This window comes from Lipotes vexillifer, unplaced genomic scaffold (assembly GCF_000442215.2).
Source record: "Lipotes vexillifer unplaced genomic scaffold, Lipotes_vexillifer_v1.1 scaffold86, whole genome shotgun sequence".
In the NCBI taxonomy this organism is placed as follows: Eukaryota; Metazoa; Chordata; class Mammalia; order Artiodactyla; family Lipotidae; genus Lipotes; species Lipotes vexillifer.
Window position 1 is genome coordinate 4,130,687 of NW_006785406.1, and position 16,442 is coordinate 4,147,128.

The 16,442-nt window shown below is 46.7% G+C and overlaps 1 protein-coding gene across 1 annotated transcript in view; it reads right to left on the reverse strand.

Moving 5' to 3' along the window:
• Nucleotides 1-825: 825 nt before the first annotated feature.
• Nucleotides 826-16,442, reverse strand: part of BFSP2 (beaded filament structural protein 2) — a 68,726-nt gene continuing 53,109 nt past the window's right edge. The window contains exons 5-7 of the mRNA XM_007457564.1: nt 9,519-9,650; nt 2,850-3,070; nt 826-902 (exon numbers count right to left, since the gene is read on the reverse strand). Coding sequence (XP_007457626.1) covers nt 899-902; nt 2,850-3,070; nt 9,519-9,650 — 357 coding nt within the window. The 3' untranslated portion in view covers nt 826-898. The remainder of the gene's footprint in view (nt 903-2,849; nt 3,071-9,518; nt 9,651-16,442) is intronic.

A 16,442-nucleotide genomic window follows, 5' to 3' on the forward strand; every position in this document is an offset into this window, starting at 1 on the left:
GCGTGTGTGTGGTTTTGGAGGCATGCGAGACTGCTCTAGGACACAGGTGGTGGTTTCAGTTTTAATCAGAAGGCCGGGGAGTCTTGGCTGGGTATGTGGCGGATTCATGAACTATATTTGGCTGGCCTGGGCCCTGAGAGGGCTGGGGAAGGACCCTGGAAGTATATTCTGAGGCTGCAAGTGTAGGCAACCACAGCCTAATTCATCCCCCACAGATTTAAACTGAAGCTCCCTTTAAGCTGATTGAGAAGTGCTCTGCCAACAGCAGTGAAGTGGGTGTGTCTGTGCATTACTACCCACGAAGAGCACGTTAAAGACACCCGAATACTTTGTGATGCCTGTGGTTACGATACACACAGACCCCATCTGTAGCAAGAACGTTGTTTTGCCTCCAGTGGTGGCAATCTTGCCTGCCATGAGCACAGCTCTTGCCCAAGAAGCACATTTATGTTGATAAACCCAAGAGCAGCTGACCCTTGAACAGCAAGGAAGATGGTGTCACGCTCAAGGACCCTTCCAGAAGCCTTTAAGAATGGCCCCATGAGGAAAGGCCAGGCAGGTAAAGTGATATCCATCTCTATCCGACAGTGGATTGAACAAGGTGGGCAGACTGGAAGCCACACACGAAGCATTTATTTGGAGCGGGGCAAGGGAGGTTGCTCAAGCTAGAGACTATTTGAATTCAGGCAGCAGGACACTCTCCACTTCCAGGAAGCTTTTCAGCCCAAGCTGAGCCAGCTGGGGAATCCAGCAGGGAATCCAGCTTGGGATGGGGGTGGGGAGGGTGAGGGAAGATGTGGGTTGGGAGGTGTGAGGGGGTGGGGACTCCTCAAGGAACTTCACTGGTCACTCGGTGAGGAAGGTAGCATTTTCTTCATGAAAAGAGGGTGTTTCTCCATTAGCTGAAACAAGCAAACAAAACCCAAAAAACACATTTCAGTGAGACAAGCAATGGATGATGAAAATTAGTAATGAAATCACATCAGAATTATACAAAAGGCAGGTGTCTTGTGGAAAGAATTTGGCCTTTGGAACAAGACAGTTTAGCTTTCAAATCCCACCTCCATGGTAATTAGCTGTATGACCTTGGGCAAATGATTTAAGCTCTCTGAGGTTTTGTTTCCTGTCTGTAAAGTGGGGATAATGATGTAGTTCTGGCAGGGTTTTGTGGAGAAATGACGATAACATAGAGCTTAAGACTGTGCTGGCACATAGCAGGCATTCACTGGATGGAGTCCTTATATTCTTGAAGTAAATTCAGTCTATCTTGTTACTTTTTGGATTTGTTTAATACGATTTTGTGTTCTCAGATATTCATAGGCATCTGAAAAAATTAGCTTTGTTACAAATATCTAGCTTTTATAATCAACAGAAATCAATCCAATAAAAAGACAGCTGGAAAGGAGCTGGATGACATGTTTTTGTTTGAAAGAGCAAGGGTTAGGTTGCTTCCATGTGGCCCTCTTGCCTTCTGAGAAAGGGATGGTACAGAGCACACTGGAGACCCAGGAGACCTAGGCTCTGGTCCAGCTCTGCCTCTTCCTCCTATTTTGATCACTGGCAAATCCTTTTCTGCTCTGGCCTTCTTATTCTCTCTGGAATCAGAAGGGGTTGTACTACGTAATCAATAAGTTGTCTCTTAGAGCTGCTATTCTACTATGTATTCTCTTCCTCATTCATTGTATGCCACAGAAGGGACCTTGGAGGGCAATATGGTGATACAGAATTGTGATAAAGGCTTCAATTTCCTTAAAAAGCTGGCAAGGAAGCTAAGCCTCAAGACTCATGCATATGCCACAGGAATCCTTACCCATTAAAAAAAGACTACATATATATGTGCATGTGTATACATATATGTATATATAGCACATACACATATATGTATATGTATACATGCCATTCCCAACCTGTTGCCTCTCTCCAGTATGGAGGCTGGAAAAGCTAAATAGTTGCTTTCCCAGCATCCCTTGCAGGTAGGTCTGGTCACGTGAGATAGAAGGAAAAGTCCGTTGGAGCCTTCCCAAAACATTTTTCCTTCACTGAAAAAAGGAGTGAGCCATGCAGGGAAAAGGCTTTCTGCTGTTTCCTCTTGCCTCCCCTTTTCTGGCCATGCATGATGTCTGGTTATGATGTCTGGAGCTGTGGTAGTCATTTGGCAATAGGGGGTGACAAAGATGAAGACAGGGATGGTGTATCAGAGGGATGAAATGAGCTTGGGACCTGACTGACATCACGGAGCAGCCTGGCCTACCTCATTTCTGGAACTCTTAGGTAAACATGGTTTATGCCCTTGCTGCTCAAAGTGTGGTCTGTGGACCACCGCCTATAAGGCGTCACCTGAGAGTTTTGTCAGAAATGCAGAGTTTCAGGCCCCACCCCAGACCTTCGGAAATAGAATCTGCATTTTAGAAAGGTGCCCAGGCTTGGCATGTTTTGAGTGCATATTAAAGTTTCAGGAGCATTGGTTTAGAGCTACACTAATTAGGTTTTATTACAGGCAGCTGAAAGCATTCCTAACTGCTACCATGTATGGTAGGAAGTATGCATGAACACATATAGGTATGTCTGTGGTGTGTGGCTGTATGTCTGCATCTGTGAATGCATACAAACATCCACACACATACGTATACATACATAAGTACATAATATATTTTTGTCTATATATTTGCATATATATGAATAGAAAAATCCTGGAAGGACACAGGCTGTGGGAGTGGGGCTGGGTGTTGGGAAGTTTGGGAGGTGATTTCTCCTTTTTACACTAATTACTTCTATAGTGTTTGAAAAAGTGTCTAGTTTAAACCCCTGAGTATCTACTCCTTTCCTAACAAAGCCGAGCAGAGACGCACCCACTCTCCTCGCGGTCCAGCAGCGCATGGTAGGACGCCACGTCCCGCTGCATCTGGCACTTGTGTGCCAGCAGGTGCTCACGGGCCTGCAGCTGCTGCTCCGCCTCTGTGCGCATCTCCCTGAGCTCCGCCTCCAGCCTGCTGACCACGGCGCCCAGGTTCTGCAGCTCGATGTCGTGCCAGTGCTTGGCGTCGTGCAAGGTGTTCTCCAGGCCTCGTTTCTACAAGAGAGGGAATACGGTCCAGACCCAAGGCCGATGGGCAGGGCCCTGGAAGAGGGAGATGGGCAGAGCAGTGGGAGGGGCTGGCATCGGCCTGGTCTTTCTGTTTCTCCCAGGACGATGACCTTGACGGGCTGACGTGGCTCAGTGGGGAAGTAATGAATCCTCCTGGGGAGGCCAGAGCCTTGCTTAGTCTGATTCACTGATCCTTCCAACTGGGGTGGAGGTGGGGAGGGAGAAGAGGAAGAAGGAGGGGGAGAGGCAGGAACCAGAGAGCCGGATGAGAGAATGATGAGAGAAGAGGCAGGTGAGTGAGAGAGAGAGAGAGATTCACACACACACACAGACACACACACACACACACACTCACACACGAGGCAGTTTGCCGGTGTCTTGGTGAACCGCCACCCACTGTCCAGCTGGAACGCAGTCTCCTCCTGCATTCCTCCCAGATTCCCACAGTCAGAACGAATGTCTCTGGCCTCTACACACTCACTGTGGTTTTTTAGTGTTTTAGTAGCACATCTTGCTAGTTCCTCTGCCCCTTGCTGCCCATTCGCCCCCTCCTCTCCCTGAGCTGTGCTGTGCAGGTTGGTCTCTACTCCACTCGCAGCTTGGTTATCTCTGTGGATGACTCCTGTGTTGATGCATCCAGCACAGAGCTCTCCCCCAAGCAGACTCAGTACTGAGGCTCTTACTGGAAATATATGCAGGCCATGGGCCCCATTCAAATCAAGGTGTCCAAAATGGAGCCATCGGCTTCCTTTGGAACCTGCTGGCCCCTCCTCTCCTGTGCTCCAGCTGGTGAACCCACATGAGCTAGAAACCGGGGAAAGATATGGCCCAGATCCTGCTTCCCTCCCAAATTCAGTCATTACTGAGTCCTACCTCCTGTACGTTTGGAAACATTTTCCCATACGTGCCCCCTCTTGTCCAGCCACCAATGCCCCAGATCGATTCTTATCACCTCTCACCTGGGGTAACCTCCGTGGCCTCCTAGCTCATCTCCCTGCCTGTGGTTCCTCCCCCTCGGTACCCCCCGCAGCAGCCACAGTGCACTGTCTAAAGTCCACATCTGGGCTTGTATCTCCCCTTCTCCTCACCTGGCTGACTCCTATTCACCCCACGTCTAAGCTCAGGGGTTACATCTCCTAGGAAGACTTCCTTGATGCCCTCTTGCCTCTGCCACCACCAGGCTGGGTTAGGGTGTCTCTCCTCTGGGTTTCACAGCTACCCAAGCACGTGCATGCCCTTGAACTTATCATAGCAGGCTGAGCTTCTTAGGGGCATGTCTGCTCTAGCAGATGCTGAGCTCTTTGAGAGCAGGAACCTAGTCTCTGTAACCCCAGCGACAGGACAGGGCCTGGCACAGAATAGGTGTGTGTGTGTGTTGCCCAAGTGACAGCACTTGTATCATGGTGCACTTATTGCCCTATCTGTCTCCCCACTAGACTGAAACTTTCTTCTCATCTTCCCATATACCAAGCCCTGCAAACCGTAGGGCTGACCAATAAAAAAATGGTATGCCTTTCTCTTTAACATGTTTCAGTAGTAGTAATTATATAGTTCTATAATTTAGCATCTGGCTTTTTATTTTATATAACACATAAGAAACAAATATTTTTCTAAATTGGACTTGAGTCAAGTCTTGATGAAACAAGTTTCTATACCCTTTTTTGACCACTGTGGCTGAAATTGAAGATTCTTGGTCATGATGTCATCTTGAATCATGGCTGCTGTTAAGCAGGGGCCACCATATTATCTTATTTAAATCTTCCCAATTCCATAGGATATGAGGAAGTTGAGTCAGATTCCCATCCTAGGTATGTCTACAGGTGGCAAAATGTGATTAGTGGAAATAAATCTAGATCAGTGTCTGGTCTGGTTATTATTTTGCTGGTGAGATCTGAAAACCCCTCCATGGCAATGAGGATGCAGAAATGGTCACCTGGACTTTGAGAATCATTCATTCCAACCTCTCTGGGTTTTCTCCCTTTGTTTATCAGGAAACTGCTTGGTTTGTGAGTGGTGGTTGTTGACATTGGACCTGTAACACCTGTGATTTGGAAAAACCTTTCATGGAATCAGGTTTGGATCATCTGTCTATAGTTTTTTCCCTGTGTACGTGATGACTTTTTCATGTGGCCTGGGGTTTTTCGCTGAAGACTTAGGACCCACTGCCAGAGGTGGGTTCATGGAAACACCTATCAGAGGTGCCACGTCTTTTCCATCCCACCCTTAGAGTCCAAGTCAAGCTTCTGCACCTATGTCCCTGACATCTTGGCCTGGTTCTCACAGAGTTGCCTGTGCTTGAGTCTCTATGATCAGCCACTGCTGTGGGTCTCCTGCCCCGGCCCACCCACGACACAGCACCAGCAAGCAAACTGAGATCACAAAAGCATGCTTACTCTTGTCTCTAGAGACCTGAAGGGACATCCTTAAATTGCTAAGCCCTCCAGAAAGTAAAATAGTGACCTTCTGTGATTTCTGGACCATTTCCATTCCTGGTCTGAGTTGACTGAACACAGAGCTTAGGGGCCCTCAGACACCATTATTGATGCCTGGCTGCTGCTATAAACAGTGCCTTGTTGGCAAAGGAGCTGAAAATGTCACCAGCTTGGCTGTCTGAGGCTTACATAGCTTTGAGGGCCTGTGTGTGCACAGGTTGCTGTGACTGAGGGTAGCAGGATGGCTGGATGAACTCTGCCATGTTGGAAAGCCATAGGCGTGTGTGCTACCTGTTCTGGCTCACCTGTATTCCTAACCTTTCCTGCAAGGCCCAGCGACCAGAACTCTGATCTGCTACAGCCACAGGGGACAGAGGCAGCCCATCCTGGGTTCCGAGCCCAGCCAGCACGTCACTGCTCCATCTTCTGGATGGATATCCCAAATATTGGGATATTTGTCCCAATAGTCAGGACCATGGGGTTTAGGTGTGGTGATCAGATGATGCCAACTTGGGGCTACTATTACTAGTGGTTATAATAATAATTTTATAATGATAATTAATAACAGATACCATTTATTGACTGCTCACTCTGTGCCGGGCACGGTGCTAAGGGCTTGACTTGCATTATCTAATCATGCCAATGACTTTATGAGGCAAATTCTATGATGGTTCAGTGGTTGATCACATTTCCAAAGGCAGCTGCAACAATGATCTCCATCCCACCTGCACTTTCTCTCCGTGATTTTGCCACTGTCTCATCAAGAGGCAGATTCCTGTGGAATCTGGGCTGGTCTGTGACGGCTTTGACCAACAGAATGCTGCGTAAATGATATTCCGGGGACTTTCAAGCCCAGGTGTTAAGAGGCCTGGTACTTTCTGTGCTCACCCTCTGAGGGAAGCCAGATGCCATGTCAGGAGTCCAACAATGTAAGACTGCCATGATATGAGGAAGTCAAAGCCAGGTACGTGCAGAGGCCACGTGGAGAGAGAAAAAGAGATGCAGAGCTGAGGCATTGTGCATGTGAGCTGAAGCAGCCATTCTTGGACGTTCCAGCCCCAGCAGATGCCACATGGGATGGAGAAGAGCCATCTCTGCCGAGCGCTCCCTAAATTGCTGAATAAATGAACAAATGATTTCCTGTTGTCCTAAGCCACTAACACAGCAGATGGATGTGGTAACCAAAATAGATCCTCACTGTACAAGGGAGAAAACGGCATCTTCGGGAGGTCACACAGCTAGTGAGTAGAGGAGCCAGGATTCAAGACTCCAGTTCCCAACACCACAGGACGGCCGCCGTCTACTGCATGATAGAGACAGAGAGCTCTGCCTCTCTACTTATGACTCGTGTTTGTGGGAAAATCCCTGAACCACAGTTTTCTCTTAGGCAAAATGGGATGCAGTCACAGTCTACCCTACTTAATGTTTCCATGAAGCTCTGATGAGAGAATGCAGGTGAGTGTGCTCTTGTTACTGTTTCTATCACTTTGAAGAAATTGTGTTTTGGGCACTGTACCAAGTGCTTTGGGGACATAAAGCTAATTAGACATGGTCCCTGCCCTCCAGGAGTTAATGTGAGTTCAGTGCATGAGCTGATATAACCACATGAACCAGGGGCTCTGAGTGTGAGTGGGTGGCAGGTGGGAGGGATCACCCCAGCTCTGGAGTCAGGGTCTAGGCTTCACGGTGGGTGTGGCACTTCGGTGAGCTCCACCTCACCTGTGCCCAGGGTGTGGATGACAGGAGCAGGTAGAGGGGGCAGAGTAGGGGGAGGAGTCTCCTTCTAGTTATGGGAAAACATATCCAAGGGCTCAAGTGCAGGAAAGCAAAGAATGAGTTCTGGGCATTAAAATGAAGCCCGAGTTGGGTGGTATTGGAAGGTCTGGCAAAGGAAGACTTTCTATTTTACCCACAGGCAATTCCAGGGGGTGGGGACACTGGTAATGCAGGAGAGAGGGGACAGTAGATAGAGGAATGGCCCAGATGGTGCAACAGGGGACAGGTGGAGTCTATCAAAGGGAGGAGAGGGTGGATAAAGCTTCAGAGATATTTTGAGGTGGGAAATGGAAGCCAGAGACCTCAAGTTGGAGGACATTCATCTTCTCTGCAGAACAGTGCTGGTGACAGCATCTGCCAAGGGGCAGAGGTAAGGGTGGGCTGGGGGCGTGTGAGGATGGAGACTGCTGGAGCATCCACTCTGGGGAACACAGGAAGTATCCCTGCTTTGTTCTGTCATTTGTGTACTGGTTTTCTTTTACCAATCAGGTGATGAGCGTTTAGAAGTCAGGAAACATTTAATTCTTGATGGCCTCTCCCAAGTCTAAGGGAGGGCTCAGCACATGGTAGGCTCCCAATACATGTGTGTGCAATATGAGCTGAGTGATGTGCACCAGCTACTTAGGCTGCAATTTCTCCAGGCTTTGTTTTTGATGATGTGGCTTGAAGATACATCCCTCACCTTTTGCCTGGAACTTTCTATCACCAGAAGAGTGGCAATTTTGGCAGCCACAAGGACATCTGGGGGAGAAATGGCAACCTCTTAACTGTGTCTAAAGCAACTGCATTCCCAACATTAGGATGTTTATCAAGGGTTATGGCAGGTGAATAAAACTGATTAGCATAAAATCCACATAACGCTGAACAACGCAATCTCTCTCAGACAACTTTTTAGTTAAAGTAGCAGTGATTTAGGCTGTAGTTTCCTGATCTTTCTCACCTCAGATCCTTTCCTCACACCCCCTTGCACTGACCCAGATCCCATCAGAGGATGACCCGGAGAAAAGTGGAGCAATGAGATGTGTGTTGTGTTGTAGCAAGACTGAGCATCTTCCCTGAGCTGACTGGGCACCATGTGACCTTGTTGCTGAGGACAACGGACCAAATGAACTGAAGACCCTTGAAGGAAGGGAACTGGGGGTGATGGGATGATCTTGGCAGCAGGCAGAGGAAAAGTTGTTTCTGAGGGGAAACAACTAGAACAAACACTTGAGCTAACTTCGTGGCAGGCTGTAGCTAAAGCAGGAGGTGGGGCTGGCGGTTTGTGATGGAGCTGTTATGGGTGGCAATACTGAGATGAGGTGTATGGGGGGTGGTGGAAGAATGGTTACCCAAATAGGCCAGGACTTGAGGCTGATGGGAGAGAGGGGCTTCTTGGGCCTCAATGACGTCCAGACTACCTCATTTGCGCAGGGATTATACAACCCAACCCCTTCGTGCACTCTGGTGTGTACGAACACTTGTGGTTTGATTCAGTACACATGGCCTCCTGGAGGCATCCAGGAGGAGCCGTGCTTGACCCTAACAGAACTTCAGTCCATCCCAGAGATCAGAGGGTGGATTACTGTATTATTAATAATCATTTTAACTAATAATAATCATTAATAATGCAAGAGGTCCATCCACAAACCACAGTGAATCTGAAGAGCTAACTAGCTTACTAGTTTTGCTTGGGTTCCCCAGAAGCAGAGCCAGACACAGGGATCCTGGAACATGCCAATAATTAAGGAGTTTCTTTCAGGAAAAGGGGGAGAATGAAAGCAGTTCAGAGCAATGTAAAGTGTTAAGCCAGGAGGTAGTCTTGGCTGGACTGTGGCTACAGCCTGATCCCTTGGAGAGCTCTGGAGTGTGGATTACACCACAGAGCAGAGTCCACTTTGAAGCAAGTGGACTGGGCTTTTAAACCCCAGTCATTGGCCAATGGCTGAGGACTGCAGGGTGCGGGGGGGCACGCCTACCATCCTAGGCCAGGTCTTCTTTTTGGCAGAGGGCAAGTCTCTGGGCATCTGTGGCGTCAGCAGCCAACAGTCATGGCAGCAGCCTGGTGAAGGGGATTTCACTGGGGCACTAACTGTGTCTACTACATTTGTAATTTGGTATCGGTTGATCCTTTGCAGGTCTCAAAACTCATGTGCTGTGAGATGGGAAACCCATATGACTACAGTTAGAGAGTTGAGAGTAAAACTTCACGCAGGAAAGGCCAAGGCTGTTCCTGGCTCACTCACCAGGGCCCGTAAGGATTCTGTCTCAGCCTGCAGGCTCTGGATTTGGCAGGAAGTGTTGTGCACCTCCACCCTGAGGGCAGCAGCCAGCTTCTCTTCCTGGGTCTGGGCCCTGCGGGCCACCTCCGTCTGTTGCTGTGGAGAGGCAGGGGTGAGCAGGGGGAACCAGGGCCTGAACCCGTCCTTCCCTCTTACCTTCTCCAGTCACCTCTCCGCAGCCTCTAATGCAGAGGAAACAGCCATTTGATTTAAAAATCGCTCTTTTTCTATCGGCGCCCACACCAGCTTGTATTCCAACATTTATTTAGTTTGAACATATAATGCATGCAAATGGAATAAAATTCAAAAGATTTTCTAAAGGATATATAGTAGAAAGTCTCCTTTTCTTCCTGTGCCCTACTTACTTTGTTCTCCTGTTTCTAGTTTCTCATATCTCTTTCCAGAAATATTTCATATATTTATAAATAAATGCGTATGAGCATCCCTCCTTGCTTTGGTACTTAACATATTTTTAGAAATTATTCTATAGCAGTGTATATAGATCACTTACATTTTTTTTTAAGGGCTGCATGGTAATGCCTTGCTTGGAAGTACTATGATTATTTGGAGGTTCCCCACTGATGGACACTTAGCTTGTTTCCAGTCTTGGCCTGTTATGAACAATGATGCAGTCCCTCCTTTTCCATACATGGGAGGATCTCTGAGGGGTAAATTCCTGTAGTGGAACTGCTGAATCAAAAACGTAGGCATTTGTGGACTTTCCTGGTGGCTCGGTAGTTAAGAATCCGCCTGCAATGCAGGGGACACAGATTTGAGCCCTGATCCGGGAAGATCCCACATGCCACGGAGCAACTAAGCCTGTGAGCCACAACTACTGAGCTTGCATGCTGCAACTACTGAAGCCCGTGAGCCTAGAGCCCGTGCTCCGCAACAAGAGAAGCCACCGCAGTGAGAAGGCCATGCACCGCAATGGAGAGTAGCCCCTGCTCGCCGCAACTAGAGAAAGCCCGTGTGCAGCAACGAAGACCCAATGCAGCCCCCCTACCAAAAAAAGTAGGCATTTGTAATTTTGATAAACATTGGGAATTTGTAACCCCTTCCAGTGCTCCAATTGCCCCACACCTTGATCAAACAAGGAGTGAACAAACTTGACCTGATAGTCCCTGTTTCCCTGTAAAAACCCATCTGACCACACTGGGAATTTAGGGGGAAGGTCTGTGCTTTGAACCTTCTCCCCAGAGCAAGATGGACATATTCTGATTATACCTCTTTGCTGGGGAAAAGGGAAAACACGAGAGCTCTCCCTCATTTATCTTCAGTGAAGTCTGATAAAATGTCTACAAGGCAGTGATGTAGGAGAAAATAAACTGCTTTCTCTCCTAAGTTACTGGTTTTCTGAATTTGCTATCTTTACCACATATGAATACTTATTTACAGAATTATGTGCAAATAATCCAACCTAACTGACTGGCTAAGAAATCCCAAGTCAAAAGGCTCACATCTCAGTAGTAGTTCTGCCAGTTCTTGCTGTTTGGGGGCTATAAAGAGCTCGACAAAAATGTCCATTAAAGGCTTGGGAGCAGCTGAAGGAGAACATAACCTGTGGAACCTGCTCTGACTGGTTGGCCTGTGGCTGTGTGTCTCCAGGCCATCATTCAGCCTCTCTGAGTTCCAGTCTCCGCCCGTAGATGACATTGAGTGGGGAGCGATAATCATATGATGACTGCCTCCTGGGATCACCATGAGGCTCCCATCAGGTTATGCATGTGGAGGCTTTTAGAACCTTAAAATCATGCAAATATTGGCTATATGTATTTTCTATGTGTAACAAGGAATATAGTACCCAACAAATGAGTTTGTAAAAAGCCACTATGAGTTGAATACTACTAACGATAACTAATATATATTGAGCATTTTGTGCCACTTTGTTAACTGCTTTTTATTTTGGGGGGGGGCTGTGCTATGTGGCCTGTGGGATCTTAGTTCTGCAGTGGTGAAAGAGCAGAGTCATAACCACCAGACCACCAGGGAATTCCCTTACCTGCTTTAAGTCCATATATCATTTAATCTTTACAACCCTGTGGAGCAAGTGTCATTGTTATTTCCATTTTACCTGAGGAAACTGAGGCACAGAGAGACTGAGCTATTTATTCAGGATCAAATGGCCCGGACTTCCCTGGTGGCGCAGTGGTTGAGAGTCTGCCTGCCAATGCAAGGGACACGAGTTCGAGCCTTGGTCTGGGAAGATCCCACATACCGCGGAGCAACTAAGACGGGGGCACCACAGTTTCTGAGCCCGGGCAGCTAGAACCCATGCTCTGCAACAAGAGAAGCCACCGCAGTAAGAAGCCCACGTACCGCAATGAAGAGTAGCCCCTGCTTGCCGCAACTAGAGAAAGCCCGCGTGCAACAATGAAGAAACAACATAGCCAAAAAGAAATGTTTAAAAAAATTTAAAAAAAAGGAGCATATGGTCCTGAGGATCAGAGCTGGGATTCAAGCCCAGCAGCCGACCCCAGTGCTGTGCTCTTAACAACCAGTACTTAATGCTGCCAATTCCACCAATGCCTCAACTTAAGACCCTCCAAATTAGAGCTGTCTCCCTCAAAGAGAAGGTGGATCCCTCTAAAATACCCTCATGGTTCACCAAGTCCTGTGATCAGTAGCCCGGTTTTTCTTCCTCCCTCTGGGGCTGGGGCCTGGCCAGATGGGCTGTGTCGGAGAGGGGTACCCTGGCAGACAAATGGAGTCAGAATGGCTAGGGGCAGCCGTGAGCTGAAGCTGGCTCCTAAAACCTCACAAAAGCCAAGTGTTAAAGTTTCAGGAATCTTGTGATCTGGTGGTTATGTAGCCATCATTCAAAATTAGATTATATCAAGTTACAATCAAATAAGTTATATGAAAAAGGGTAATAAATAAACACATCACTGGCTAATTATTTTGCATTTTATCATTATCTATGCTACTGAGGTAATTTACATCAATGGTACTTGCGTGGTAGAAATAACACATAATGCTGTGCTCCTGCACATCTCTTCCCAACTTTGTGTTCATTTACATCATGTTAGTAGTTCGAAATCAACCATGGTGAGAATATTTACACCATGGAAACTGGCAAACACTACAAATCAGGGGTTGAATTATTGTTTTGTTGATTGTCCAGATTTAAGAAAGGGATGCAGAAAATGTTAATAATGCAGATTAAACTTAAAAGTGGGTCATGTCTGTAGCTATTGTACTGGGAATGGCACAAAAATTAGAGGGACTATTCTTTCCAGTATCTGAAAATTATCATGTGATTCACAAAGAAGTCGCTCACAATGCTGATGAATGAACTCATCCAAATATTAACCAAAATTCATAACAGAGCTATCCTCATTCATCATTGATGTGAGTGACTATTTGCTTAACCAGATATTAATAATCAAGCATTTTTCTGTAATCTGACTTTGTGACACTATTGTTTATGACAGAATTATAAAAATGGCTGGTGGATTTCGCAAGAAATAGCAAGTCACACTGAAGCTATAGATGCAAATGGAAGAGCAAAGTATTTTACCTTAAAGTGTGTTATTTCTAAAATTACATAAAGAAAACATCAACAGAAACTTTCATGTTACCTTTTAGGTAGTGTTATGAATTTGACTGGCACATGAAAACAGTTTACATTTCCTTGCAGAGAGCAGTTGGGAAACATCACCAGCACAGGATAGGTAAGAGCCGGGCATGAGGGGAAGTGCAGTCCCACGGAGGCATGTTTTAAAGCCTTGGTGGGCAGGTCTGGGGTAAAGCTGCTGGCCAAGGCCATAGCCCTGGCACTGAATGAACTGTCCCTCCTGTCGACCCAGATAATGTACTCGGTAGTTCAGTGGCACACACTGGTCTCTGGAGAGATGAATCCCCAAGTCTTAGTTTTATTGACAAAATGCTGTACCCAAGTGTTTCCCAAATATTCTTGGACAACCAGCATGGTTTGTCATATATCTGAATACTAATTCAAACTGTTTTTATTTGAACCAATTCACTTTTTCTTTGTAAATAAATGTCTTTAAAATGTAAACTACAGTCAAGTTCTCAGATTTTAAAGTGTGTCAGCATCATCTGGGGGACCTTGTGAAAATGCAGATTCTGATTCAGGAGATCCTGAGTGGGGCCCAGGAATCTGCATTTAAAACTTCCATGTGATGCCTGGTTCATGGAAGCAAAGTTCTAGATTGCTACAGAAACTGATAAAACTGTATTATTTGCCATAGATGAAAGATAACTGAAAAAAAAATCAATCAAATTAAAGCAACCACTGTATTATATTCTAGCAAATGTTGCTTGCCAAGCTGCTGAGTCTCAAAGCTGGCTTTCTCTTTGTTGAAAGGCAAAATTAATAAGTATAAGAGAAGTGTTAATGACAGCCCAGCACCAAATGGAAAATTTCTTGCACCATTTTTAAATTAAGATGGAAAGAGAAAAAGAAATTAATTTGATCACTGTGGGTTTCAGTTTTGTTTTATATCACGTCCCAGACCTTCTCAAATCAGCTGCCACAAATGATACTTGCCCTTCATCTGGGGACAGTTAATTGTTTTAACTCACCTAAAAGTATTACATGTCCTTCTCCAATGGCTTTTTAGATTTATGTTTTCTCGTTATTATAATAACTCTACTTCTGTTTCCATTTCAACCCAATGCCTACAGATTTCTCCTCACAGACCAATAGGAGGTGTGTGGTTCTAGCTCCTGAGCATGGGAAGGGAGGATTGATCTGTCGTTCAGTGCCATTGCTGGGATGTGTGCTGAGGTTCAGATATGCTGGCTCCCAGGCTTGCAAACCGACTTGAATTCTGGGCTCCACTATGCACGAGACGAGCCACCCAGGTTTGCACTCCAGCTGTGTTTCTGGGGCAGGAAAGCATGTTGGCGTTTTGAAATATGGTAAAAATTTTCAAATTAAAATTTAAAAATTGGCATAGTGTCGCCCATGAAGGATGGATGTGACAGACAAAGAGCAGCAGGCTGTTGAGTAAGTCAGAATGAAGAATTGGAGGGTCTCCAAATGGAGGAAAAAAGAGGCATCTCCACACCCCACCCATTTGTCTGATTAGCTTTGCCATTCCCCCAAACACCCTTGGCGATTGGAAAAAAATGGCCACTTTGTGGTGTGAGGGGAGCGTGAGAGTTTAGGAGGGGGCAGAATGTGGAGAGCAACGACGCTGGTGTGTTCTTAGCAGAACACATGTCCAGGCTGAGCCCTCAAGGGTGGACGTGTGCAGCCTGCCTTTCCCCGAGCAGTTTGCTGCGTGGCTTCCAGGAAGTCACAAGCTCTCTGGTTTTTGCAGCTGGGGGACAGCTTTATGAAAGTATTGCTCTGCTGCAGAGCACAGCTAACGGCCTTGCTCTTAAGCTTCTCAGATCTCACAGGATCACACGGACCTCATTATGGTCACTTTCATGGAGAAAGGGAAAGCAGTGGGCTCCTTGGGGACAAGGGGGTTCCCGATCTTGCATGATGGAGGAAGCTTATCTGCAGGGAAGGCACAGATTTGTGGTCTGGAAAGATCCTGATAGAAGTCTGGCCTAACCTTTTGGTCCCTCAAGACAAAGCCCTCCCAACCTCACACAATATGTCACTTGTGCTCATCCTTATAAAAGAGGATGAATCAAGGTCCGCCCACTCCATGAGGTCTGTCTGGGTCAGAGTAGCAGTTAAGAGTGTTGATTCTATAGTCAGAACATGTGGTTTGAATGCCAACTCTGCCATGGTCTAACTGTGTGATTTACCTAACCTCTCTGTGCCTCAGTTTCCTCCTCTATAAAATGGATAAAATCACAATACCTATCTCGGGTTGGGAAGATGAAATGAGAACAGACCTGTCAAGTGCTCAGGACACTGTCGGGCGCTCTGTAAACCCTCAATAAATGCACTGCTGGCCCTGCTTTCCCAGCACAGCTCACTCTGCCTAGTGTGGTCTTTCTGTTCGTTGTCTCCCACCTGCACCCCAGCCAACCTCACACTAGACTGTGGCACCTTGTGCTCAGGAACAACTTCTCTTACTCACCCCTCAACACCCCCGGGCACCTAACATGGTTTTTACCCCTAGAACATGCCCAACAATGTTTATTGGAAGTCTACAACGTGTTTCAGGTGCAGGCTTGGGACTGCAGAAGAGGAAGATCTACCAGGAATGGAATTAAATCTCCGTTTCATTAGGAGGATCGGCTGTCATTATTGTAATGATTATAAAGGCACTTTCCAGTCACCCAGTGTTATATAAATGTTATTTAGCTGAGGATAGATTTTGATAGACAGCACACGCACACCTGAACTACCCCAGCCAGGTGTAGGATTCACTTGGGAGAAAGCTGGATGCCATCCAGTCTTCACCAGAGACATGGGTCCTCCTTAGTGGGAATTAAAAAGAAGTGCATGTCTCACTCGGTGAAATATCAACACTGGCAGAAGAGCTGGCCTGGCTAGGCTGAGCCATGTCTCTCCTTGAACTTACATGAGAGCTGCTTGGCTGTTGAAGCGTATCTCTTTAGGGTGTAGGACCAATTCCCAGCCTCGGCTGAAGCTGCCAAAGGAAACACAGAGGAGCGTGTGGCTTGGCAGACTCGCTGCCCTATTGGTCGTGAGTGAGCACACCCTGCCGATGAACGAGGCAGAAGGGGCTCAGCAAGGAGGGGTATTCTGAGGAGAAAAATATATTCTTCATCTGCAAGTAATTATTGGAGAAGTCTAAGTGACAGCATTTTTGTTCGGGTTCATGGAGATCATTCCATTCCTAAGAAGGCTCGCCTCTGCTCTGTCCCTGCCAGGAGACTAAGTGTTGGATACGAGCCACCTTACCTTAATTTCTCAGGGATTTGGGTTGTTTTGTCTTTGCAGATCTCTTAGTTTCGAAGTAAGATCTCTACACTTTTCCTGGGAAAGAG